General features: G+C 35.3%; 3 protein-coding genes across 9 annotated transcripts in view; 1 reads left to right on the forward strand and 2 right to left on the reverse strand.

Moving 5' to 3' along the window:
- Corest (REST corepressor) overlaps window positions 1-4,814 on the reverse strand; it is an 11,709-nt gene extending 6,895 nt beyond the window's left edge. For 2 of the 3 annotated variants that reach the window (XR_011547216.1, XM_070671809.1), the window contains exons 1-7: window positions 3,289-4,814; window positions 2,868-2,936; window positions 2,719-2,793; window positions 2,433-2,647; window positions 1,683-1,865; window positions 926-1,036; window positions 304-392 (exon numbers count right to left, since the gene is read on the reverse strand). Coding sequence is in view for 2 of the 3 variants with exons in the window: in XM_070671809.1 (XP_070527910.1) it covers window positions 304-392; window positions 926-1,036; window positions 1,683-1,865; window positions 2,433-2,647; window positions 2,719-2,793; window positions 2,868-2,936; window positions 3,289-3,391 (845 nt within the window). In the remaining variant the exon portion in view is untranslated. The remainder of the gene's footprint in view (window positions 1-303; window positions 393-925; window positions 1,037-1,682; window positions 1,866-2,432; window positions 2,648-2,718; window positions 2,794-2,867; window positions 2,937-3,288) is intronic. The other variant, XM_070671810.1, reaches the window with a different exon arrangement.
- On the forward strand, window positions 4,754-10,125 carry LOC139111486 (uncharacterized). 3 transcript variants are annotated; one of them, XM_070671803.1, is made up of 13 exons: window positions 4,754-4,846; window positions 5,715-5,927; window positions 6,095-6,279; window positions 6,369-6,442; window positions 6,529-6,709; window positions 6,846-6,937; window positions 7,018-7,108; window positions 7,183-7,360; window positions 7,432-7,599; window positions 7,746-8,047; window positions 8,213-8,534; window positions 8,699-8,800; window positions 9,015-10,125. In XM_070671803.1, exons 2-13 carry the CDS (start codon window positions 5,813-5,815, stop codon window positions 9,317-9,319), a joined length of 2,115 nt encoding a protein of 704 aa, XP_070527904.1. In that variant the 5' UTR covers window positions 4,754-4,846; window positions 5,715-5,812; the 3' UTR covers window positions 9,320-10,125. The 3 variants fall into 3 exon arrangements, with proteins under 3 accessions (XP_070527904.1, XP_070527907.1, XP_070527905.1); XM_070671806.1 differs by having other exon boundaries at window positions 7,249-7,360; XM_070671804.1 differs by lacking the exon at window positions 4,754-4,846 and adding an exon at window positions 4,967-5,415.
- Window positions 10,101-24,666, reverse strand: E(y)3 (enhancer of yellow 3). 3 transcript variants are annotated; one of them, XM_070671789.1, is made up of 12 exons: window positions 24,395-24,666; window positions 23,547-24,322; window positions 21,770-23,465; window positions 17,304-21,569; window positions 16,515-17,135; window positions 15,544-15,873; window positions 14,925-15,435; window positions 14,489-14,670; window positions 14,268-14,415; window positions 13,951-14,157; window positions 13,334-13,449; window positions 10,101-12,235 (listed from the first exon to the last, which is right to left on the reverse strand). In XM_070671789.1, exons 2-12 carry the CDS (start codon window positions 24,147-24,149, stop codon window positions 12,120-12,122), a joined length of 8,796 nt encoding a protein of 2,931 aa, XP_070527890.1. In that variant the 5' UTR covers window positions 24,150-24,322; window positions 24,395-24,666; the 3' UTR covers window positions 10,101-12,119. The 3 variants fall into 3 exon arrangements, with proteins under 3 accessions (XP_070527890.1, XP_070527889.1, XP_070527891.1); XM_070671788.1 differs by having other exon boundaries at window positions 21,770-24,322; XM_070671790.1 differs by lacking the exon at window positions 13,334-13,449 and having other exon boundaries at window positions 21,770-24,322.
- Between the last annotated feature and the right edge of the window lie 70 nt (window positions 24,667-24,736).

Below are 24,736 nucleotides of genomic sequence, written 5' to 3' on the forward strand. Positions count from 1 at the left end.
TATCAATGTTACTGAAAGTAATTAATTATCATTAATGGCAATATAGCTTAATGATGTGCGGGATAAGCGAATTTTCAAGGATATTCACAAGTCTTATATCATATTTATGAAACAAAAATAAAATCAGTATTATTAATTAAAAAAAGAAGGCAGGGGAGAGAGTAAGCATGAGTGCGTTTGTGTATATGTGAGTTTAAATAATTCCAATTTGATTCCCATATGAATATCCTTTGATACTTATTGAATTGTATAAAATAATTATATATCTTGCAATCACTGGCATTGGCATTTACGTTCACTGACCTCCAATGTAGATAGCAGCTATGACACGCGTGTCCCTTGGGTGTCGCACGGACACTATGGCATGCAACGCCACAGTTGCTACACGAGCCCTACAACACACAACACCCTTTTGAGATAAAAATTTTGGATAAACCCCCCCACCCATCCCCATTCGATAATTTATTATCTGTTTCAATAGTAAGAAAGTAATAATAAAAGAAAAATTATTTAAGCAGTTTGAAGCATTTTGTGTTCCGATTTCTACAACATCAATTATATCGTTAATATAAGTTAATTTCTGCACCTCTCGTAATTTACTCAACTGTTTATGATAGTATTAGTTGAGCCAATTTCATGAGTTAAATATTTCATAATTCGAACTTTTCTCTACTTTGTTTCTTTAGTAATTTCTTAGTCTATTAATTTCGTTATTACAAGGAAGTGTATTATATTACGAGGGATTTTTATGTCTCAAGAAATTTTGACATGACATTATATATATCACTACTACATTGGCATATAAATATAACATGTACATGACAGTATAGTAGTAATATATATTATACAGTGAAAATAGCAAAACACAAAGCTACATAAGCCAACTATACTATATATGCAACTGGGTAAGGTTTAGGTCGAGTACCTGAACCTGAGGGGCGTTTTCCGAGTCGGATGGGGCCTTAGCGTCAGTGCCTTGGCTTCCTGGCACAGCTTGGTTCTTTCCACGACGTATTCCGCGGTGGATCGTCCATTTCTGGAACGTTCCACATTTACGTTCACACACCGACATCCAACTTAACTATCGCTTATTTTTTTATGTGCAAAACATTGAGATATATCGAATCTCAACATCACATAAAGAAATACTATAAGTTTTAAAACGTTATTTATAAATTTTATACCCTATGTATACATATAATGTATATAAGATAACTACATAATCTACTAACTCCTTAGTATCGTATCATAGCTTTTTCTATGCTCATGTATTATCGTGTGGATACATTTTTTTTTAACGTACCTAGTAAATTTTTTAATAGTTAAATATGATTTTTCATATTACCAATTTGTGCCACGATAGCATATCTAATTGTAATGTAATATGAAATAGCCAGAGCAGTAAGCTTACACACGAAGAATAATAAATCTATTATATAATTAAGGGATAAAATAGGTATTAATACATATATTGAATATTACGAAGAATTATACAAAAAAAACAGATAAGGTTGTCCTCTGCTACAATTATTATGTTTAACATTAAATATTTCATTTTAGATTTCTTTAAATAAGTGTTAAAATAACAGAAAAAAAAGAAAAAAAAAAAGATATTTCTTTATGCAAAAATAAAGAGCATGCATAAAAATGTATTATTCACATTATGTTCAGAGAACCCTTACTTTTTCTTCAGATTCACTATCTGTGTTGGAGCCAAGTTCACTTCCATTTTCACTACCGTTTTCGCCTTCTTTGCAGCCACTCGTCAATTTACGCGCTTGCCTGTCCATTAACGATGTTCTAGTTCGCGTCTTTTTCCAGCTGTAGTAGTATTTCACAAGGCTTGCAATAGATTTGTCAGGTAGCTGTGAAAAAATTATTAAAAGTAAGATACTTGATAAATTTTACTATTTCACATGTAAAAGTGTATGTCTTTTTATATAAGAAGTCCTTTTTTTTCTTTATTGCACAAATTTAATTTCTTGTTCAGTAATTTTATTTTTAATATAATTTTTTATAAACTTAAATTAAATTGTAAAACTTGAAGACGTTTAATGTATACGTCTATTTCAGAGCACTTTTAACGTTAATTACATTATTATTTGTAAAATTAAAAAAATTTATTACAAGTCAATTAATACATTTTTTTAACTTTATATAAAAAAAATTTCTTATTAAATTACTTTTGCTTTTATTATAAATTTTATTTACCATCTGGAATAAATAATGTATTAAATTATTAAGAATCTTTTTGTGTTTTTAATTAATGTATTTGCAAGGGTCTCAATATCATAGAATTTCAGAAATCCTACAACTTGAAAACTGAATTAATTTGTTATGATCAATGCATGTCGAGTTTCAACATTTTGCAGCATATAATAAATTAAAGATTACTTAAATTTAAATATCACGCGATATGTACTGCAACCTACCATTTGTCGTATGCGATGAAAACTCTTGCCATGAAATTGGAATGCCTGCTCAAACAATACTTTATCTTCGACTGTCCATTCGTCAGGAAATGGTGTAAAATTTGCCAGATCCAGAACTGCACGCTCCAAATTATGCTTATGCCAAAACAGCATTCCCAATGCTTGTTCTCCATTGTAGCCATATTTTTCTTTTGCTAATATAATATATTCATCCACTAAAAATGACAAAATACATTAACCATCTATACTAACTCATATCATTTAAGTATACAAGTTTGCAGTTTACATTTTTGATCTGGAATATCTGTTGTAGGTGACCAAACTAATAATGCTCTATCAGGACACTGATCCAATCGACGTTCTGAAATATAATAAACAGTTGTAGATGGAGTATAAAATATGATTAACATTTTTCAAATAAAAATTATTAAATACCATTAACAGGAACAAATTCTGGTACAACAACTTGATAATCTCGTCCAACTCTTATCTTCTCTGCTGGAACTTGAAAAAACAAATACTTTTAACATTTTAATCGTAAAAGATTTAGAAAGTACTTTTACTTTTCAGAAAAAAATACACAAGGCATGTAACATGTTTAATTTAACCAATAATAACAGACTTAAATTATTCTATGTCAAAAAATATTTTTAACTATAAAAAATTAGAACAAGCGCAACATTTAAAGACTCTTTTTTACATGTAAGTTCGTATACAACAAAATTATTTGTGTTAATTTTATTTAGAAAAAGACTCCCGAACAATCCTCTTGTCAAACGTCTTCTGCGAGACAAACGTCCGTATAATCAGTAATCGAGGAGTCACACATTAACGGCAAGATAAGAATCAATGATACCTCCTTCCTCCTCGCTGGACGACTCGGTCTGTGCGTTGGGGCTGGGGCCTCGCGAACGACGACCGTTACGCACATTATCTGAATTCCTCTCCGCCAGGACCATCGCGGCCAGGGCGTTTGCTCGACGTTTGTGCTTCCTAGACGACTCGCCGGTGCAGCTGCAACCGGGATCCGGAACGTAGGATCCGGTATACGAGACGTGGAATTCGGTTGTAACGTGCTTGGAGTGGAGAATCCAACTGTGCGTACCACCCGCTCACGATACTCAACGAAACTACATGACTGTGTAGAGCACGAGCGAAAGTCTCTCAGGTGCCGTTCCGTGCGATCGTAGCGAAAGTAAAATGGCCGGTTACCACGCGCGCGATCCTATTGGTTGGCAGCCTCACGTTTCGGAGGAAAATGGCACGACTCTCGAAGCTGAGTTTACTCCGACTCGAAGATCTCGTGGAAGAACTGAGTCTCCAGATAAGCCGCCAGGACTCATTCGCACTCGCTCACTTTCGTTCTCTTCACCACGCGGGCGTCACAATTTTTTCACCTTCGTTCAAAATCTGAATTACAAGGAACGAAACTGTCACTCGTGTCTCATATCTCGTATCTCGTATCACGGATAACGCTCGACCACGGACAGGCGTACTACGTGAGACTGAAAAGCTGCGATTTTCAGATGTCGGTCTCGTCATCAAATACGCGTTGTATGTGTGAACGCATTCGAGCGATGGACGAATGGCGAACGCGGATGGAAATTCGAAAGATGTCGTACACGCAATGTCGCGATGTCGCTTGTTTTTCAGAAAGAAAAAAGTAAACTATTGCAAATGTAATATTGTTCGTTTCTTTTTTTTCTAATTCGAAATTTGTTTAATTAATTCACACAATTAACAAATAAAAATAATCTTAACATAGTCTGCACATATTTAAAGTTTATAATATTCTTTTTAATATAAGTACCGAAAAATACTTTGATCATTCAGCGTATGTCAAACACTCACATAGAAAATTAATAGATGTAGCGATCGTAGCCATGGTGACGTTCGTGATTGGTCTGCGGTTGTGATGATGTCACGCAGCGTGTACGATCGCACGAATGCTTCACCTGAGAGTCTCTCAACGTCGTGTACATTTTCGCCGGTAAATTTTTATATCGCGAGCCGATATTTTGTCTCCGACGTGCGAAACGGCATCGTTAGTTAACTCGCAAAGAAACGGTAAGTCGATTGCAATAACCACAGCTAAATTGTGCCACCACAGCTTGACATTCTCTGAGATAACCTCAATTTAACTACGACGATACACTGAGAGTCGAACACTGACGCCGCCTCGCCTCGTCACTGTCGCGTTTTCAGTTACGCTCCCCGGGTCCACCAGAGGGTGCAAGGATGAGGTTGCCATATTGGTTTAATTTGTCCCCGGATGTCCCAGGGTGCGCTCGAGACATTGATTTCGCAAATAACGTGGAAGTCCGTCGGCTGTTACCCCATGGCCCATGCCGTTCCATCAGTCTCCCATGGGCTGCCGACTGTGTCGTGTGAAAGGTCCTCATCACCGATTCAACGTAAATATCAGACTTTGCCGAGGGGTCCGCGGCAATTCGACCGCGTGCTCCATCGCGGATGTCGGTTTCGCGGTCAGCCGCGCGACTCGCCGTCCACTGTCACCCCGCCATTCACTCTCACTTTGCGCGCGCGGTCACCCACTTACGCGATAACCAAAAAAAAACCCTCGGGCGCGATAAGCCCTTTATCGCGACAGTCGTCGCGATCGCACGCCGATCTAACATCCGGCATCGACCGAGAAAGTCATCGGCATACCCCTTCCCTTCCCCGCTCTCCACCGCTGTGTCCGCGATAAATTCTGTTTGTCGCTCGTTAGCCGCGGACGTTATATATATTAATTAATAATCATCTCCTGACGCCTGGACTTCCCCACTGTTTACGTTGGTAGTTTTACCCGTTCGACTGCCCTGCCAATGCGCGATAAGAAGCTTCTATGACTTTATCGTGCCCTCAAATGCCTCCAATGAACAATTTATTAGCTGTCTCGTTGCGCAAACGGCGCGACACGTCCTGTTATTGCCGTTGTACGGATCTTGTCGTGTGTCTGCTCCACGTGATTACATAAATTGTAAATACGGAATATACATACATATATACTTTATATATATATATATATATATATATATATATATATATATATATATATATATATATATAAAGTGCATCAAGTGTATATATACACGAAAATATATATGCTTAATATTACAAATTCTGTCTTTGTCACATTTTTATCAATATATTTTTATCAGATTAATGTGTAACTTTTCGCCAAAAATATTTAACAGATTACAAAATGTAAATTTTAATTCTATCTGATTGTTTTTTATATCATTTTTTATATATACCTTTATTTCACTTTTATTACAGATGATTGTTTAAAAAAAAGAAAAAGAAGAAAGAAAGCTTTAATTTTAGTCATAATTGTTTCTTAAGAGAGAGACCCAAGCACAATTAAGGAGAACAAGATGAAGGTTGTTGCATTAATCAGTGGTGGCAAAGACTCCTGCTTTAATATGATGCAGTGTGTAGCAGCTGGTCATGAGATTGTAGCTCTAGCTAATTTGTATCCTGTTGAAAAAGGTATTGAGACATACTATGCAATATAATTACAAGTCTAAGTAGCATTGTATAAGTAAAACTTTTAACTGCATACAATTTACAAGTGTATCATTTAATTTCTTATACTGTGAATAATATAATTTGTAATTTATGCAGATGTAATACAAGGATTAATACATTACTTTCAGATGATCTGGATTCATTTATGTTTCAAACAGTAGGCCATCAAGGAGTTAAGTACATTGCTCAAGCTGTAGGCTTGCCTATATATCGTTATCCAACATTTGGTAAAGCTAATGTGCAAGAGAAATATTATTATCCTACAGAAAGTGATGAAGTTGAAGATCTTTTTAAACTTTTGAGTACAGTAAAGGTATATTAATTTTTACAATTTTGTATTTTTTCTAACAAGTTTACTTGATATCTGTATGTAGTAATAATTTTTTTTTTTTTCCTTATCAGGAACGCGAAAATATAGAGGCTGTGTCAAGCGGTGCTATACTTAGTGATTATCAACGAAATCGTGTGGAAAATGTGTAAATATAATTTATTTATTTCTTCTCTTTAAATTTGTATTGTTAGTGCTATTAATTTTTTTTATTTTTTAATATTTATCTTGCAGCTGTAATCGCTTAGGTCTTATTTCCTTATCATATTTGTGGAGACGGGACCAGGATGAGTTATTAGATGAAATGATACAGAGCTCTGTTAATGCAATATTGATCAAAGTTGCGGCCTTAGGTCTTGAAATAAAACATTTGGGCAAATCTATAAGTGAAATGCAGCCTCATCTTGTTAAGATAGTGAGTTTTACTTTCAATTTTATTTAATGAATTGTGAAATAATGATTTTAATGACAATTTCTGTTATTGTGTAGATATAATAAACTTAAAAAAATATATTTTGTAATAAAACTAAAATCTATACTTTTATTTATAGAAAGAAAAATATGGAGTGAACTCATGTGGAGAAGGAGGAGAATATGAAACTTTTACTTTAGATTGCCCTTTGTTTGCCAAAAGTATTGTAATGTGAGTAATATGTTTGAATTTATGTACAATTTAAATAATTTTTATCTGTTCTTTTTTCTTTTTTTTTTTTCATGACTTAGCGATGAGTATGAAAGTATTGTAAATTCGAGAGACAACGTAGCACCTGTAGGGTATCTCAGATTTACAAAGATCCATTTAGAGGAAAAGGACGTAAGTTTTCGGATATAACATTGGTAATTGTAAGACACTGTCAAGTGTCGTCAAAATCAAGACTTATTTTTTAGAATGGAGAATTGGAGAAATTAAGTCTATCCGAAAGACTAAAAAATGTTTTGATAAAATCACCACAGGATTACATTGCTGAAATTATCGGTCCTGAGTTACATGATGGATGCAATTTATCAGAAGATGAAAATGATGAGCACGCGTGTGAAAGTAACAGTTTAAAAGCGTCAAACTCAGGTAGAAAATTTAAATAAAAAAAGGGATATATCTATTAAACATTATATTGTGTTATATTTCTGAATATATAGATCAATTCCATCCACCAAGCCCAATGGAAATTTTATACGAAGAAGAAGATTACCCAGATGCACCAGTTGTCAATAGAAATCAAACGGGGTGGTTTTGGTTCGGAGGTATTGTAGGAAAACATCCAGACGTAACATCCGCTATGGAAGAAGCACTGGAAAAATTAAGCAGTAAAATTTACATCTTAATCGCATACTTTTCGGCTTAGTAATTATTCAATATTAACAATTATTCTTTAGTTTAAATTCAATTAATGACTTAAGAAAAAAATATATAAATAAATTTTTTTTTATACTAAATATTCGTACAATTGTAGGCCTAATTCAAAATGAAAGCTTGTGTCCCTCTGACATAGTCGCAATGACATTGTACATAAAAGATATGTCGAATTATAAGATTATAAATGAAGTATACGTTTCCTGGTTGGGTAAGAGAAATCCAGCGGTGCGCGTATGCGTAGAATGTCCTTTGAACGTACATGTCGCACTTGACGCAACAGCATATAAGGAAAGTCAAGAAAGCGGCGATAAGCGGACCTGTAAGCGACACACGATGCATGTTCAAAGTATAAGTCATTGGGCACCTGCTAATATTGGACCTTACTCGCAAGCTGTTCGTGTAAGTGTGATTAACATAATTAAAAAAAAAAAAAACTACGAGATTATCTTTTTAATAAATACATAAAAAAATTAATATAACATTAAGTTCTTTTAACATTTAATCTTTTTCTGTCTTGTACATTTAAATTTTTAAGGTAATTTTATTATAACGTAATTTTTATAGGTAGGTGATGTTATTTTAGTTGCTGGGCAAATACCTCTGATACCTGGCAATATGAATCTTTTAGATATGAATATTAAACGGCAATGTCGTTTAACATTGAGGCACATAGATCGTATCGTTAAAGCTATGGATGCAAAACTTCGAGATATAGTGCAAGGAATCTGTTTTTTAACTCACTGTAGCTATATAGCGGATGCTAGGAAGGAGTGGGAAAGGAGGACGAGAAATGCTATTGTAGATTATATTGTTGTACCAAATTTGCCACGTGGTGCTCAAGTTGAGTGGTGTGTTTGGGCTCACAGAGATAATAATCGATTTGAATGTAAGTATTTAAAATAACAAGAAAAAATGTATTTGTCGTAAGTATAAAAATGTCTATCTTTTTTCTATTTTTTTTTCTTGCAACATAACTTACTTAGCAAGTATATTTTTTAACTTGGAAGTTAGCAATATGTATGTATGTAACGTATGTTTTATTTCCTGCAGATGAGGAGACAGGAAAATGTGTGGCTAATTTTAGGATAGCCATCAGACGTAGGTGGAACTACGAAAATAATGTTTCAGCGATTGTATGTTACATGTCTACCGGTAAGTTTCTTTTTTTTTTTAACTACTTTGCAAAACTTTATAAATTATTTTAAGTAAGTAGTAAAAATTAAAAAATAAAATAATAACTTTGAATTGATATATTACTATTAGTTAAAAATTTTTTTGTGGGAAATTAAGCCGTAATTTTGACTTAATCTAATCTTAAAAATATTTTTAATAAGAAAATACTTTATAACTTACTATTTTGTGACAGGTTCATCTAACTCTACTGGTAATTTGACAACAGAAGCGAGTTTGCCGTCCACTGAGCTGAATGCAAACGAATTGTCCGAGGCTTTCGATTATCTGTTGTGTAAACTCAAGAAAGGCTCGCAAAGCACGAATCCAACATGTAACTTGCGAATATTTTATAAGGTCGGCAGCTTTCTGGGCCCAAGCTTTCTTCATAATGTCTTATCGAAATTTTCAACGCAAAATTTAGTAATTACTATTATACCAGCTACTCACTTACACAATTTCAGTACATTATTATCTATATATGGTATTAGACACGAGTAAATACTCCAAATGGTTTTTTTACACTGTCAATTAATCGTCGGAATTGGAGCGCACATTTAGGATAAAAAAAATTGATTTTAAAAAACAGCACGTAAGTAAGAGAGCTGTTTTGACACAAAAAAAAAGGAAAAAAATACTTTGAAACATTTTTCGCTTCATTTTATAAAATATTCGCACACGAAAGTAGTTATTATTTTACTGGTTCTGATGTACAATAAAAATTTCTGTGTATTTTTTTCCAAAACAGCGATTTTGCTTTATACGTTTCTATGCTTTAATTTTTTGGTGTACGAGCAGCCAATGCCGCTCAGGAAAAAGGTTGCAACGTTGCGACGGTATTAAAATTTTCCTATGTGCGCAAATAATTTTCGATGTTATTTCGCTTCACTGACAATCGGTGGGCATATTTGAGTACTTGTCGCGTTTTATACGCGAGATACACGGCTGTTCGCTCGACATTTAATCTGACGATGTAGTTACATCGCGGTTTCTTTTAGCTGCACTTTATGTTGCATTTTTTTCGCAAGTTTTCGGTCTCCTTCCAAATTCTGAAAATAATTTTCTTTTTAAATATATAAAAATAGCATCAAAGTGCAGCTGAAAGAAAACAGATGCTATATTATCTTGTATACCGAGTACTACTAGTCAATGGCGGGTCAAGTGCAATTCTAAGTTGTGAGCCCGTCCTTATTTAGCGCATAAGTGCTCTTTAACAACAACGCAATTACATGTTAGGTATAATAATACTCGTACGACTTGTACTACTGATTGCGCTATAACGTTTCGTTTTTTTTTTTTTTTTTTTTTGCTCAAAGTACACGTTACTTTATGATATTGTAATCATGTGCGGAGTGTTAATTAACATGTGTGATGTTTCTCTAAACGACAGTAAATTGTGCACAGCCATTTTAAAACAGCACTCGACATTTACTCAATATTTGAATGAAAAACAGGGAAAGGAATAGAAATGTTTGTTGTCGCAAGGAAAAGATTATACAGAATATTACGTGGATATTCTTCAGTAAGATTTAATATACGATGGGAACGCAGAGCATATGTGGGAAGGTGTATATAAATATATGTTCTATTTCACAACGATATTCTTCGCTGTCACTAATGCTGCCGGTATTGCTATATAATTATATTTCTGATCGATTGCCTGCGTTACGAAAATCGCATTGTCCTACAGAGAAAATGGGAAGGAAATTTGTAATCAACCAACTCTGTAAAATACAGCAATTCTGCATTCTTCGCGCGTATGCACTGTTTAGAAATATCTTGTACAGATTGCATTGCAATACAAACTTTACCAATATTATTGTGTCGTAATATTATACAAGATTGATGCAACGATATGCCAAAGTTTATATTTTGCAACTTGCTCATTTTTTAAACAGTCGCAATTACTATCGTTATTCTATATGTGTACATAATGCAACGTAATCTAACACAATCTTATATGAAAATATATTGTAATAGACTTTTGACAGCGAAAGGAAGAAGAGCGCACTGTTCAAACTGTGGATATTATGTAATGATAATTATGTAAAAACACATGCAAAAAAAAAGATGTTTATTCGCATCTAACTCCCGCAACGGAACACTAATCTGAGGATTATGTCGCGAAAGAAGAATAAAGAGAATGATATATATTTTTAAGAAATCGCTATTCTTTTTAGTTTTACATTTTATTTCTTTCCCTTTTGTTTTACATGTATGTAACGATCGATAGAAAAAAAATATTAAGACGGTTTATCGATACGATTGTTTTTTTTTTCGGGAACACCAGAGGTATAAACATTTCTTTTTTTTTTTTTTTTATTATGTGAGATTACGGTTCTTTGAAAAAAAATCTTTAAAATAATAGTAATATTATCCTGATTATAGATAGAAATATTTTGGACATTGTATTGAAACAAAATATGATTTAATTTTCAATATATTTATGATAAAATTTTAGAGAAAAATTGTGTTGGTAATATATATAATCTATTAAAAATGTATGATGTACATATATATTCGCATACATTTGTAATATTCAAATATATATTATTTTGTATTATTTTGCATAAAATTTTGCCACCACAATTGTGTGAAATATATTTAAAAAATTTAGATTCTCAAATAATTGATTTTATCTATACAGAACGTTTATATTGAAAATCGTTCGCTTTCAATCTCATTATGATTATATGAAGAATAAAATAACTTTATTCTTTTATTTAAATTATATACTAATGTAATTTAATAAATATATGCTGTGATGCGGTTTTGTCTTTTAGTTTATATTAAATATACGTTTTTTATTTTATAAAAGAACTTTTAAAAAATACTGTATGAAAGAGTGATTTATAAAATGGATGTTTAATCAGACTTATATGTAAAAATAAATTTTTAATTCGTAAAAAAATTCATAATCGAGGAAGAAAGTGCGCGCGATTTCTCATACACTCTGTATACGTTTCATAATCTTTAACATATTCATGATCGAAACTAAACGTTCAGTCTTTTTTTTACTAAAAAAAAAAAAACAGTTCAGATTTGACCTTGAAGCAAACGATATAACAAAAATTTATAATTAAAAATTAAATGACTAATTTCGCAGCTATGTACAATGTAATTGGTTTGTCATGAAGTACTTACTTGAGAAGAAAATCTTATGCGTACCTGCTTACACAAACGCACTCAATAGAAAACTTAATCTTACTTTAATATAATATACACTGCACTGGCATCGGTATTATACAACTTGATATTTTCTTTTTCTCGCGTACGTATAACGTTACAACAACAATCGTATTCACGTTTTGAACCCTTTTAACATTAAAGTCTTCGTGTGCTGGCTGGTCGACGGTGTACAAAAATCACACAGATAGTTCTTCTTATCAACCGCTACTCCCTTGGTCTCCACGCATTCTGAAAGAAATTAGATACAATTACATGTACATATTTATTTACGTTCACATATTAGGTAAATCACAATGGTGATGGAAGTAAATCGTTATCGAACGAGCACTCCGTATATTATAGTAGTACGTACACTGAAAATGCAGATATGGTTTTAGCCACGGCGACGCCGGCTAGCGTACGTAACCTTGTCGTAGTGTACGTCGAATCTCACACGAAGAACGCGCGTAGATACGTTGCACAGCACAGGTCAACGAGGACTGAGGGAAAATATCGCTGACCAGTGAGTGACCACTACCCCCCCTCATCCCTTGTCTTTGGCGGCCGAGAGAGGGGATGAAGCCGGAGAACGACACGTACGCTAGCCGCGGTCATCGTAGTAAACACCGTATCTGCTTTCCAGTCGATAACTACTTTCCATTATAATTCACATGTAAGATTTTTGCAATACTTGACAGTAACTGTGTAAAAACAGATATTTTTATCCTAAATAAATCTTTTTTTTTTTTCTTTTTTTAAGATTCTTTATTTCTTGATTGGAAGAAATAAGTATTATTAAGAAAAAATAACAGATGTTGGTAAAAATAATTCTTTATAAATAAAGATTTGTCGAAAACTCTTTAATTAATTAAGGATAAGACAATATGTTAAATCCAATTAAAGACACTTTTGCATTGTGGCATCTACAACGAGTTGTAATGCTTATTTGGTAGAAAATATAATAGAAATGCAAATATACAAATATACGCACTAAATAGCAAATAATTTGAATTTGGCTTTTAAAACAGCAATAAAAAAATATAATTTGATGGCACATGCAAATGTGTAAATGCTCCTATGTCGCGGCATGCAATGAACCTGATAATTTGAGCGCTGAAAAACAAAATCCGCGATCACAATGTCGTTGTTACAGCGATTTATCGACGTAAAATATAATTTCTGGGAATATAATTTATAATAAAAATCTTTTAATGGGCTATCCTGCAACGTTTGCCAAGTGATTTTGTTCATATGATCTTAGAAGCATAAATTTATGTGCACAAATGCGTGTATTCGGCGCTCAAAATATTAGACTAATCGGATCATATGAAAATTTGGTGTCAATACCTAAGTGCAGATATTTGTCACATGCGCCGCAATGCACTAGATTCGCTTCCAGGTCGAGCCTTTGGGCGGTATGACAGCGACTGCAGTGTGGGCAATAACGACCCTTTCGCCACAGCCTTGTTATCGCATAAAGATCATGTGGTTAGTGAATTCAGGTAAGGGTATATTATGTATTATGATGGTGCGTGGTACATAGAGGAAAAGGAAGAAGTGAATTAAAGATATATCACGTCCTACATATACTACACTTTTGCACATAATCTGATTATAAATAAAGATTTTATTTTAACAAATTTTAATGCAAAAATGGATGAAGAAAAATCTAATTTTTTAGTTTCTTTCAGTGTTTTAATTTGAGACTGTGCAAGGAACACATTTTTATTTAGTATTTAAAACTTTAAAATTGTAAATGTTGTAAGATTTCAATAAAATTTAAAAAACGAGAAGAATATTGTAATTCTTAATAAAAAAATATATTTTATTTATCGTTAAAAATTCCGGATAGGTCTAACGCAATGAACAGATGTTGAAAGAGTGTTATGATGTGAGCAATGAAGATTATCAAGCAATTAAAGCACAGCGTAGTTTTAAAAAAATCGACAGCTGCCTATACTTACTTCGAACATGGTACGCAGAGCGTCGAAACGTATACTCGAGTATTTTTCTCGCCTTTTTTATATTCGTGCTGCCATTGCGCAACGCTATTCCGGTCCGAATTGGCACCGCCAGGTTCCCTCGAACCACAGTTGGCGCATACTGCGCACTCCTGACAATGCCATCTTCCTTGTGGCACTCGTCGCAAACCAACACAATAGATGTGATACCTAATGCACGTGATGTTAAATTATATTAGATAAAAACTTTGAACGGTAATAAATTTATAGCTTGGTCACAAAACTCTCCACTTTTAGAAATTTAAATATATGTCACCCACCCACGATCGCACATATCGCAAAAGAGCATCTTGTCTTCGTCTGCAGGATCGTGACACTGCGCACACGTTTTACAATCGGTACATTGCCATGCGTACGATTGAATGTGTGGTACCATATCTAAAGTTAAATCTATACAGGATGGATGAACTAAAAATAAAAATGGTCTCGATTAGCTCCATAAAAAAATATAATATTATTTAATTTGCGGCGCAATAATTACCATTTCCATTGCATGTACCACATTGAATTAATATTTCATTCTTGTTATGCTTATTTAGAACTTTCAGGCACATCTTGCATTTTAATTTTGTATCGTCCTTTGAATTTGAGATTTCCATGTCCACTTCGTCCATGGTCGACTGCGATCCTTCCGTATCTTGTGTACCTTCGCTGGACGATGAACTGTCCGAATATAATCATCATACACTATACATTTATTTATAAAATTATATGTAAATATAAATATTATCAAGATTAATATTAATTAATCTGAATTATAAATAAAAAAACATCGCGCAATTAAATTTTAAATTGCTTAAAAACAACGCATTAACTTTGTCATTTTATCTCGACATAATGTAGATATAAAAAATATTGTTTTAAGTATAAAAAAATCTATAATACTTTATAAAATATTTTACAATACTGCTACCAACCTTGAATCATCGGAAGACGATTCGCTATCGCTGTCGCTCTGAGAACCTTCCGACTGACTGTCACTTTTACGTTCATTAGGTCGCGTAGGTCCGTATAAGACCGTATTAAGCGGATAATACCTCAGTTCTGCCGGTGTATATTCCCGATAATAATCAGTATACTGTCCTGGTATCAGAGCAACGGGGTAATGACCTACTTTGTGCTCTGAATCGGTCTTTTGTTGTTTCTGTGGTTGATGAATTGTGAAAGTCTGCAGATCTAAGCAATATTTACGCTGTTCTTTACGAGCTTTATTCAAATTAGCGTTCCACGTAAATGCGGATTGCATCGCCATTTCCGCGAGATCTATCCTGTTTCTCTCTGCATTAGCTGCCGCGGTCAGTTCTTTCTGTTTCTTTGAATGTTCCTTGACTTGTTTTTCGCGCATGTGCTTGCGATATTCTTCATACTGGTCAGGAAAATCGCTGCACATTACGTCTAATACTTCTGAGCTGCATATCGCAGTTAATCCTGTGTGAATATAACGATATAAATACAAACACTAATATAACGCACGTGCACATACATAATAGAAATAATAATTTTTTTTTTAATTCTCTTACAAGATCGTAGACTTACCCATATCGCACATGGATTCACTGACTAATCCGTTCTCTCTTAAGTAATTTCTTTCTTCCATATCAACTACTCTGCGTTTGAGATCAGGATATTTACGCTTAAAAGATTTCACCCCGAGATATTGTGATATCTGTTCCTGTATCATAAACGTTTCACCTTTTCGATCTAGCGGCCACTCATATTCCGCTATTTTATCAACTGTAAAAGGTCCTTCATCGGGATCAAAATTAATTTCCATCCTTCGGTTCTTTACTTTAACTTTCTCCGATTCGGTTGTAGCAGTACTCAAGACACTACCTTGCGACTCTTCATTTATTATTGTCTCCGAAGCTGAAAAAAAAATTTAAATACAGATACCATGCTTGTTTTAAAAAATGTAGCTTAAAATTTTTTAATATAACTGTTATATTATATTTACGTAATTTACACATTTTATATAGACGATATACGAATTAATATAAAAGTTTTTAGTGCTGCTAAGCACAACATTATTGCAACACATATTATAAATAAGAAAAACGATGTACACTGTCTCGTATTTGACCACATTATTACAATATTAGTTACTTGAGAGACATTTTATGCCACAAGAAAACATCTATTTTTAGCTAGCTTGAAATTTTGGATGTATACCAATGCATTCGATTCAACCAATCCAACTAACTTTTCAATGACTCGATAAAATAAAAAAAATTCTGCTTTTTTAGAGATTTCTAATAAAAAAATATATAATTATAATTAATTATTTTATTCTATTTATACGAATAAATACTACTAATAACAAAATATAATTAAGTTAGTGTAAAATATATTTTCAAACTATAATTAAGTAAAAAAGTAATTTTAAAAGACAAAAATAAAAAAATAAAATATAGGAAAGAATATAACAATTAAAATAAATGTAGAATTATCACGTTATAATATTCATATACCATATTAGGTGTATTAATAATATTAATAAAAATGCATACTTGGTGCCGGTATATTTCTGGCCGGTGTTTGAGATCTTGAACTAGATTCAGCGCTCATTCTTGTTTCTTCGTCAATCACTTGCACCGTCGACACTGTTTCGCTTCTGATGGCCGTTGAATCCGCTTGTTTTTTCGACGTTGGAGTCAACCAATTCGAATGATCTGGAGGTACAGGTATCTCTTTAATTCCATCCGCTATTTTACTTTTATTCTCGGCCTGGGATTGCTTTATCGCCGATTTCTGTATTTTTTCTGAAACAATTTCTAAGGTAGGTTTTTTATTGTCAGCTTTTGAAATTTGACTCGTAGATGCCTTCGTCGCATCTTCGTGAACACATGATAATGTAGCAGGATCTAACATCGCAATCTCAGAATTTGAGGCTTTAAATTCTTTTTTCCCTATGCGACTTAATGCACTCATGCTTTTACGGTCTGCCGGCGGTTGTTTTAGAGCCTTGTATAGTTCCGATGATTTTTGAAGTGATTCTTGTTGCATTGGTGTAGTTTCGTCGATAGTAATGATAGCTGTTGTCGACGCCTCGATAGCGGATAAATCTTGATCTATACGACCTTTCTTTCCAATTTGAGGCTCCGCATTATCCAGTTTCCGTTTTCCGCGACCTAATTACAATTAAGAAAAAATTAATTTCTTTGAATTATTAAAGAAAAAAATTATTACTTGTGAATTTTTTAATTTCTCATTGTACGTGATCCTTTAAATTAAGTTTTTTTTTTTTTTTTTAATTTACAGTCCGTATATATAAAATATTAATAATGAGAGAAACAAACCTCGTCCTCTACCTCTTTTGGGCGGAGCATAACTCTTCTGGCTTCTGCAGGTTCTCTTAGGTCTTTCGTTTTCTCTGTGCTCGAATTGCGGTGGAGGAACTTGCAGCTCGTCTAAAGCCAACGGATCTCTGGGTATCGGTATTTGTGCGGGTGGCTGCTGCGTCGGTTGAACGTGCCGCTGTTGTGCCGCCAGGGGATTTCTTCGTGGTCTACCTCGTTTTTTCGGCACCTTGATGTCGGCTGTTCTGCTCTGAGGTGTCATAACTTCCTCTATAATAACAACATCTTGGCTAGAATTAGAATTTTCGTTGACGATAATCAGCTCCGGGCGATGCTCGATAATCTCGCAGTCCGACAGTCCGCCCGGTGAATTTTTGCACATGTCTTTAAATTTATCGGACGCGTTATCTGGCATCGGCCGTACTTGAGTAATACTGATTTCCTGATTGATCACATTCATTTGTTGCCGACTGATCAAGCTCGTCTTCGGATCGAACAGCAACTGCTGTTGCTGCTGCTGCTGTTGTTGCTGCTGTTTTTGATCCTGGCACATTACCGGTTGAATAGTTACCTCTGGTAAAATCTGTGAAAGCTGCGCCTCCAGCTTCGATTTTTTGCTCTCAACGGGCGAAATCGTGATGTCTTTACGCTTGGGCGATATCTCGATTTGCTGCCGACTATTCTCCGCTGGCTGTTTTCTGCTTTGCAGCTGCACAGGCTCGATGGTCAACTCGGAACGATCGCTTTGCACGATGGACGAATGCCGAGTGCCGGCTTTGAGCATCTTCAATGCAGGATCCTCGCCCTGTGTCGTACCGTGCTCCATATATCTGTGAGAAAAATTAACCATCGGATCTAGAGCTGGTGGTTCCTTAGCTTTGTGTGCGGAGGTCTCGCCGTGACTGTCGCACGTGACGATAGTCGGGTGACCGGTCTTGGACAGCTTGATTTTCATTTCGAGCGGCGATTCGATAGCGTCCCTGCGCCTTTGTTGCTTATCCCTCTTCTCGGAAGAAGGAGAACCGGACGACGACGGTGATTCCACCACCGAGGCATCGCCCGTTTTAAACAATTTAATTTTCATTCCAAGGGGAGAATCACTACCTTTCGAATATTCCGCATCGGCCGCCCGCGGTGTAATCTTACTTTGCTCATCAGTAACAGCTTCGTTCTGCACGATAGAAGCGTCGCCGCTTTTAGACAGCTTGATCTTCATGCCGAGTGGAGATTCTGTTCTCTTCGGTGCTTCCACCATCGCCGCTTGACCCTCCCGTAGCCTCGAGTCTTCTGTCGATTCCATTTTATTAGAAATTACCGATACGTCTCCAGATTTAGATACCTTAATCTTTGGAATGCCTGTAGACGACTCGGAGGCTTGAAATACATCTTGCTCTTCGGTTAATCCTGTCAATGATGTCTCGCCTGTTTTCATTTTAATTTTCATGCTAGAAGCCTCCGGTGTCGTCCGGTTCTTCATCGTGTCTTGCGATATCTCAGATTTATCTTTATATTTCGTTTCTTTAATATCCTCTGTGACCTCGGAATGTATAATAGATGCGTCTCCAGTTTTAGATAATTTAATTTTCATACCGAGTGGTGATTCGGTACGTTTCGGTGGATCGGGCACCTCTAATTTATCCCTTGCATCTTCAGCGTTGTCTACAGAAATAATAGACGCGCCTCCTTTGCACTTAGATAATTTAATCTTCATTCCGATTGGAGATTCGGTTCTTTTTGGTATTTCCGCATGGTCTTGCTTTTCTTTTCTCGTAGACGAATCTTCAGAAGTATCCGGAGATACGATGGAAGCGTCCCCGGTCTTAGATAATTTAAATTTCATACCGATTGGAGAATCGGTTCGTTTCTGCGTAATGTCCTTATGTTCCTCCGAATTGAATGATTCTTGCCTATCGGTCTGAATAATAGAAGCGTCACCAGTTTTAGAAAGCTTGAACTTCATTCCTATTGGCGATTCTGTTCTCATCGGACTTCCCTGTGGCATTTCTAATTTGTCCTTGTGTTTCGTATGAGCTTCTTTGATATCTTGCCTGGAATCAGAAATAATCGATGCATCTCCTGATTTAGATAATTTAAATTTCATACCGATCGGCGAATCTGTTCTCTTCGGCTCTTCAATTTTGTATTTAGTCTCCTTCGAGTCGTCGAGACTCTCGTGTTTTTCAGTGCCTATGATTGAAGCGTCGCCGGATTTCGATAATTTAATTTTCATACCAATGGGTGACAGCGAAGACGTATTCTCAGTGGTGTGCCACTGATTGACTTCATCGAGATTCTCATTAGATATTATAGAAGGATGACCTCCCTTTGATAGCTTTAATTTAATTTTTCCTAACTTTTGGCCTGGACTGTCTTCCGGATTTGGCGAATTTGTAGCTGACCGGATCTTCGGACTTTTCGGCGATCGCGGTTCGCTGCAGTCTGTGATCGCCGATTTAGCAATTTTCAGAATTATCCTTGGCGAGCCGACGTTTTCTAAGTCCGAGTGCTTCTCTGAGTCCTTGCGCGATACATCTGCTGATTCCAGCATTCTTGAATATGTGACAGCTCTCGCGTCCTTCGGTATAAGAAGACTTTCGGTTGGACTTATAGAAGATTCCAATATTTTGGCCGAATCCGGAACAGGTATCTCGATCTTGGGCGGCTCTTTCAATCGTTCCTCCAATATCGACACTCTCGGAATTAACTCGCATGTCTTTAAAATACCTTCGTTCGATAATGGTCCAATGCCAGGTAACGTTCCCTTTTCCTCGTGCGACTGTTCCGTCGTTTGCATATTAGGAAAATTATGCGCGAGAGAAGCGGCGTCGGAAGAAGTTTTAAAACATGCACGATCTTCTGCAGAAGCCTCCATGTTTATTTCCTCGGTATCTTTCACTACGATATCGGGAACGTTCTGCATCTGCGCCGCGATTTTTCGCTCATTTTCTAGCTTAGCAGCTTCCGATATTATTTCAGCTTCTGAAATAGAAATGGAATCGTCTCTTAAGTCCGGTAATTCTGACTCGGTGTTCGCGTAATTGTCGATCTCGTCGGGAACATAAAGCTCTGTGTTCGCTTGTTTCGTTATATCCTCGACCACACTCTCCACCATTTTTGGCGACAGTACCAGAGAGTCGATCGTTTGCTCCTCAGATTCTTGCAAAAACTTCACTGCAGACTCCAACTCGGAGATTTCCGAACTCGACTGCGAATTCTCAATTACGGTCGGAGTGTCTGCATGTCGGGAGAGACTCTCGCTTGGCATTACACTTTCTAGTAAAATGTCTTGCGACAATTCCAACTTTGTTTCACTTTCCTCTAAATCGACCGATCCCATTCGGTTGCTCTCGAAATCCATATCTAAATCGCTCCGCCGCAAATTAGTATCAGCTTCAAGAGATTCTTCTTCTAGTTTTTCTTTATCTGTCGCCCCGCTCAGCGGCTCGATCGAAACACTCGTATCTTGATCCATTTTCGAGCTATTATTTTCGTTTTCGGTACTTTTGTCGTTACTCGATGAATTAATATCAGACTCGCTCGCTTCGTTATCTCTGTTTGAAAAACAACTAGCAATCACATTTGTTATGTAGTCTGAATTTTGCGTCATGGTTGCGTCATTTTGATCCGTTTGATTTAATAAGAGATCCATATCAATATTTTTACTTACAATTTCTTCCATTAAAACCTTATCTTCAGTTTTCATATCTTTTAACGAAGAGTTTTCACTGTCTGACATAAGAGTTATATCTAAAAGTCCTTCTAGAGTGTCTACACTTTGAGCGCTGACTGAAACTGTAGATGGACCAGCATCCAGGTTTTCCGAATTTTCTGAAAATTTCTCTGCTAACTTTTCGTTATTTATCTTTTCATTGGAGCTCTCTTGTAATAAAGAAATATCAATGATATTCGACTGTATCTCTTTTATATTGGAATCTACTAGTGCCACATTATTTTCCTCAACTGACGTTACATCATCGATCGATTCTTTCGAGTCCATAGGTACTTCCATAATTTTTTCACATGGCTCTGTTTCTCTGTCGTCCTGTAAACTAACATTTTCTAAATTAGTTTGTGAAATTATCGAATCCAAATTTAAACTCATTTCACAATCTTTCTCCTCTTCACTTTTTTCCGTTTCTTTAACTTTCTTTTCGTCTAAGTCTGGTTCTCTTATTGCTGTTTCATTCAATGGTACCTTGCTGGCAATATTTTTTTCATCTTCGTCTTCCTTCTGTGCTATATCGCTTATGTTCTCTGTAACATTGTCTGAAACAATAAAATTTTCAATTAACGATAATGTTAAATTTGCATCGCTTTTTAATAATAAAAAAAAAAGTAACATTTTCCAAAGTCGATTTATTCTCCATCTGTACAGATAAAACAACTTTTTTTTTTAATCGATTTATTTTCAGGTTAACTATGCGTTTCCTTTAATTAATTTTTAATTAATAAAATTTTATTTTTACCTTTGATAGATGATGTCGCTTTCGGTATTATTTTTTCTTCGACGTTCTCCGTTTCTTGAGCTTCGGGTTTAGTAATATTTTCAATCGTATTTAAATTTAAATTTTCATGTAAAATTGTATCAGAATGTAATTCTTTAAGTTCACTAGATGTAGCATTATTTTCTTCTTTTTCTGATGCAGATGAAAGCTTTTTTAAAGATTTGTCTTCACAATCAATTGGAGGTGTTTTTTCAAGCGTTTGATCGAGAGCGTCCTGTCGCGCGTGAACATTAACCTCTACGAAATCACTAAAATTATTAAGTATTGTATCGCTTTGAATTAAACGTTTGGAGCACTGATCTGAGCCTTCTACATCCGATACATGACTGCCTGCAGATAGTACATTAGCCATTTCATCCTTCTCTTCAATGCTTGAGTCACAGATCTTCACTGATGCATCTTCCTTTAAAATTAATTCTTTGTTAATTATATTTGATGTAATTTCTAGTATACTTTTGTCTGTTGGCACAGATATTTCTTCAGTAGTAACTATATTTGCATTTTCTTGATTATCGGAAATTACAGCAGTTTTCTCGAGATTTTTTTCTATAGAAACTGTTTCTTGAAAATCATTATTTTTATCGATTTTATCCGCTGTTAAAACGATTTCTTGTGTTTCTTCTGTTACTTGAGAACGTGTATTAATTACATCTTGCTGAAGATCGTCATTTTTATTTATTATTTCTATTGTACTAATTTCTTTATTAGATGTTTCTATTAAGGTGGACTCCTGAGTTTTATTGTGAGCAGATACTGAAACAGCATCCTTTTCTTTACATTCAAATACATTTTTTTCAAGTTCTTTTACATCCTCCACAGTTGGACAATTATCAATCATTTTTTCTGTATCAAGAATTTCTTTTTCACTAACAGTTAAGGAATTATCCTGATTTTCTATTTCAGAAACAAGTGGCGAAATATTCGATTCTATTTCAATACTTTCTTCATCTTTTCCTGTATCTTTTTTTACTTCCATTATTAATGTAGTTGATGTATTAATAAATTCTGTAGTTTCTTTACAAGTTTCAAAGGTGGAAGATTCATGTTTTAATGTAGTTTTTTCAACTGTACCCATTTCTATGTCGAAATTTTTACTTTTACTTCCACTTTCTTCCTTGCAGCTTTGCATGTCACTATCAACACATTCTGCCATTTTATTTACTGTAGTATCATCTATAATACTCTCTTGTATTTCTAACGTTTGTTGCAATATTTTACTTTGATTTAAATTTTCTATTCTGGTATCTACAAAGTCTTTTTCCACTTTTACATCTGATTCTTTTGTAGTCACAGTTTCAGGATCTCTCAACATCAAAGAATTTTCAGCTTTTTGTTCCAATATAACAGTTGTTTCAGAACTATTGTCCTGTTTTGTTAAAATATTTGACAACAAAGATTCTTTAGGAACAAAAAGTGATGAAGTTTCTTTTGGTGAGTCATTATCATTAACATCAGTTTCCTCAGAATCTTCAGAATCATATGCCTCACCAATCAATTGTAAACTTTTGCTAATATTGCCAACTGTTAGAGGCAATATTGTACTGTTATTGGTTTCATTTTGACAATAATTAATTACTTTACCATCTACCTTCTCAGCAACAGTTTCCTCCACAGAAGAAGTCACATCTTTTCCTTGCTTATCATGAACAGTTTCTTTCTGTAAAGTATCACTTGATGTGACAGTTGAATTAATTTCAATACATGACTTATTATTGGAAGACAGTTCTGATATACTCACCATAGACATGTCATCAGTCACTCTATTAGTATTTATGTTGGAAGCTTCATCACATTTAATTATATTATAGTTTTTTTTCACATTCTCTGAAACACTCTCTTTTACTAAACTCGACGTTTCTGGAGATGTCTTGGCTTCACAAGTAAAGTCAGACACCTCTTCCATTTCACAGACAATATCTGTACACTCATCGGACACAATATTAGACTTATCAGTATCAGAAATATTGGAACTGTCAATGCTTACATTACAGACAGTACTAGAAGTAGAATGCAGTGGAGTATTAGCAGGATCCTGTGACACTACTGGCTTTGGATCATCCTCCAACTGTAAAGTTGTGTCTACCTTTGATTCAGTAATGATCTGCGAAAGAGCAGCAATTTCACTTTCCAAAGTAGAGTCGCCGATCTGCTCACCAGATTGCACACCGATGATATCGTTGATATCCATCATGCTCAGAGCCTCGGTATCGTAAGTTTCGGTGTCACTGTCAACGCCGTATGGCGCATAACGGGCTGGGGAATTGTCCTTGGAAGATTTCTCTTTCTGTTCCTGATTTCGGTCCTTGGAGCCGAATAGGCCCATCTTAGAACCGTCGGACATTGTTTCGACGTTCCGTGCAGGGGACGTTGCTACACCTGCTGCTGCTACTACTGCCGCCGCCGCCGCCGCCGCTGCCGCCGTACATTTATGCGGGCCTTTCGTGTTCCAGTAGATTGCGAATAAATCTCGACGCGTACAAACCCGGGGGGAGAGGGGGGGGGCGTGCCTCGTCACTGTAAGTGTATCGTGTTTCGTTAAAATAATCGCGAATATTAGCACAAATGAGCGGATCCCGTCTTACTTACCGCTACATCGCTGTCCAATGTCCTTTTCACTCAAGCAACGAACATAACCAACTCTCTCAACACTTATGCGCGATTTAGTCCTGATGAATTACACGTGCTGCACAAATAGATCGCGTAAATCGAGGCAAGAAGGAGATACCTTGTCGCCTGCTCGTCCTGTTGTGTATCTGACTTTTCCAACAGGCAGGATCGATACGCGAACACCTATGGTTTACGCTTTTCAAAATATATTTTGCCAAATCGTGAAGCTCTTACTAAATACTGACGCCAACTTACACATTGAAACACGTTTTGGGGTGATAGAAAACTCTAGCGCGCCGACCAATCACAGCGCTCCATCGA

Source organism: Cardiocondyla obscurior, linkage group LG24 (genome assembly GCF_019399895.1).
Source record: "Cardiocondyla obscurior isolate alpha-2009 linkage group LG24, Cobs3.1, whole genome shotgun sequence".
NCBI lineage: Eukaryota > Metazoa > Arthropoda > Insecta > Hymenoptera > Formicidae > Cardiocondyla > Cardiocondyla obscurior.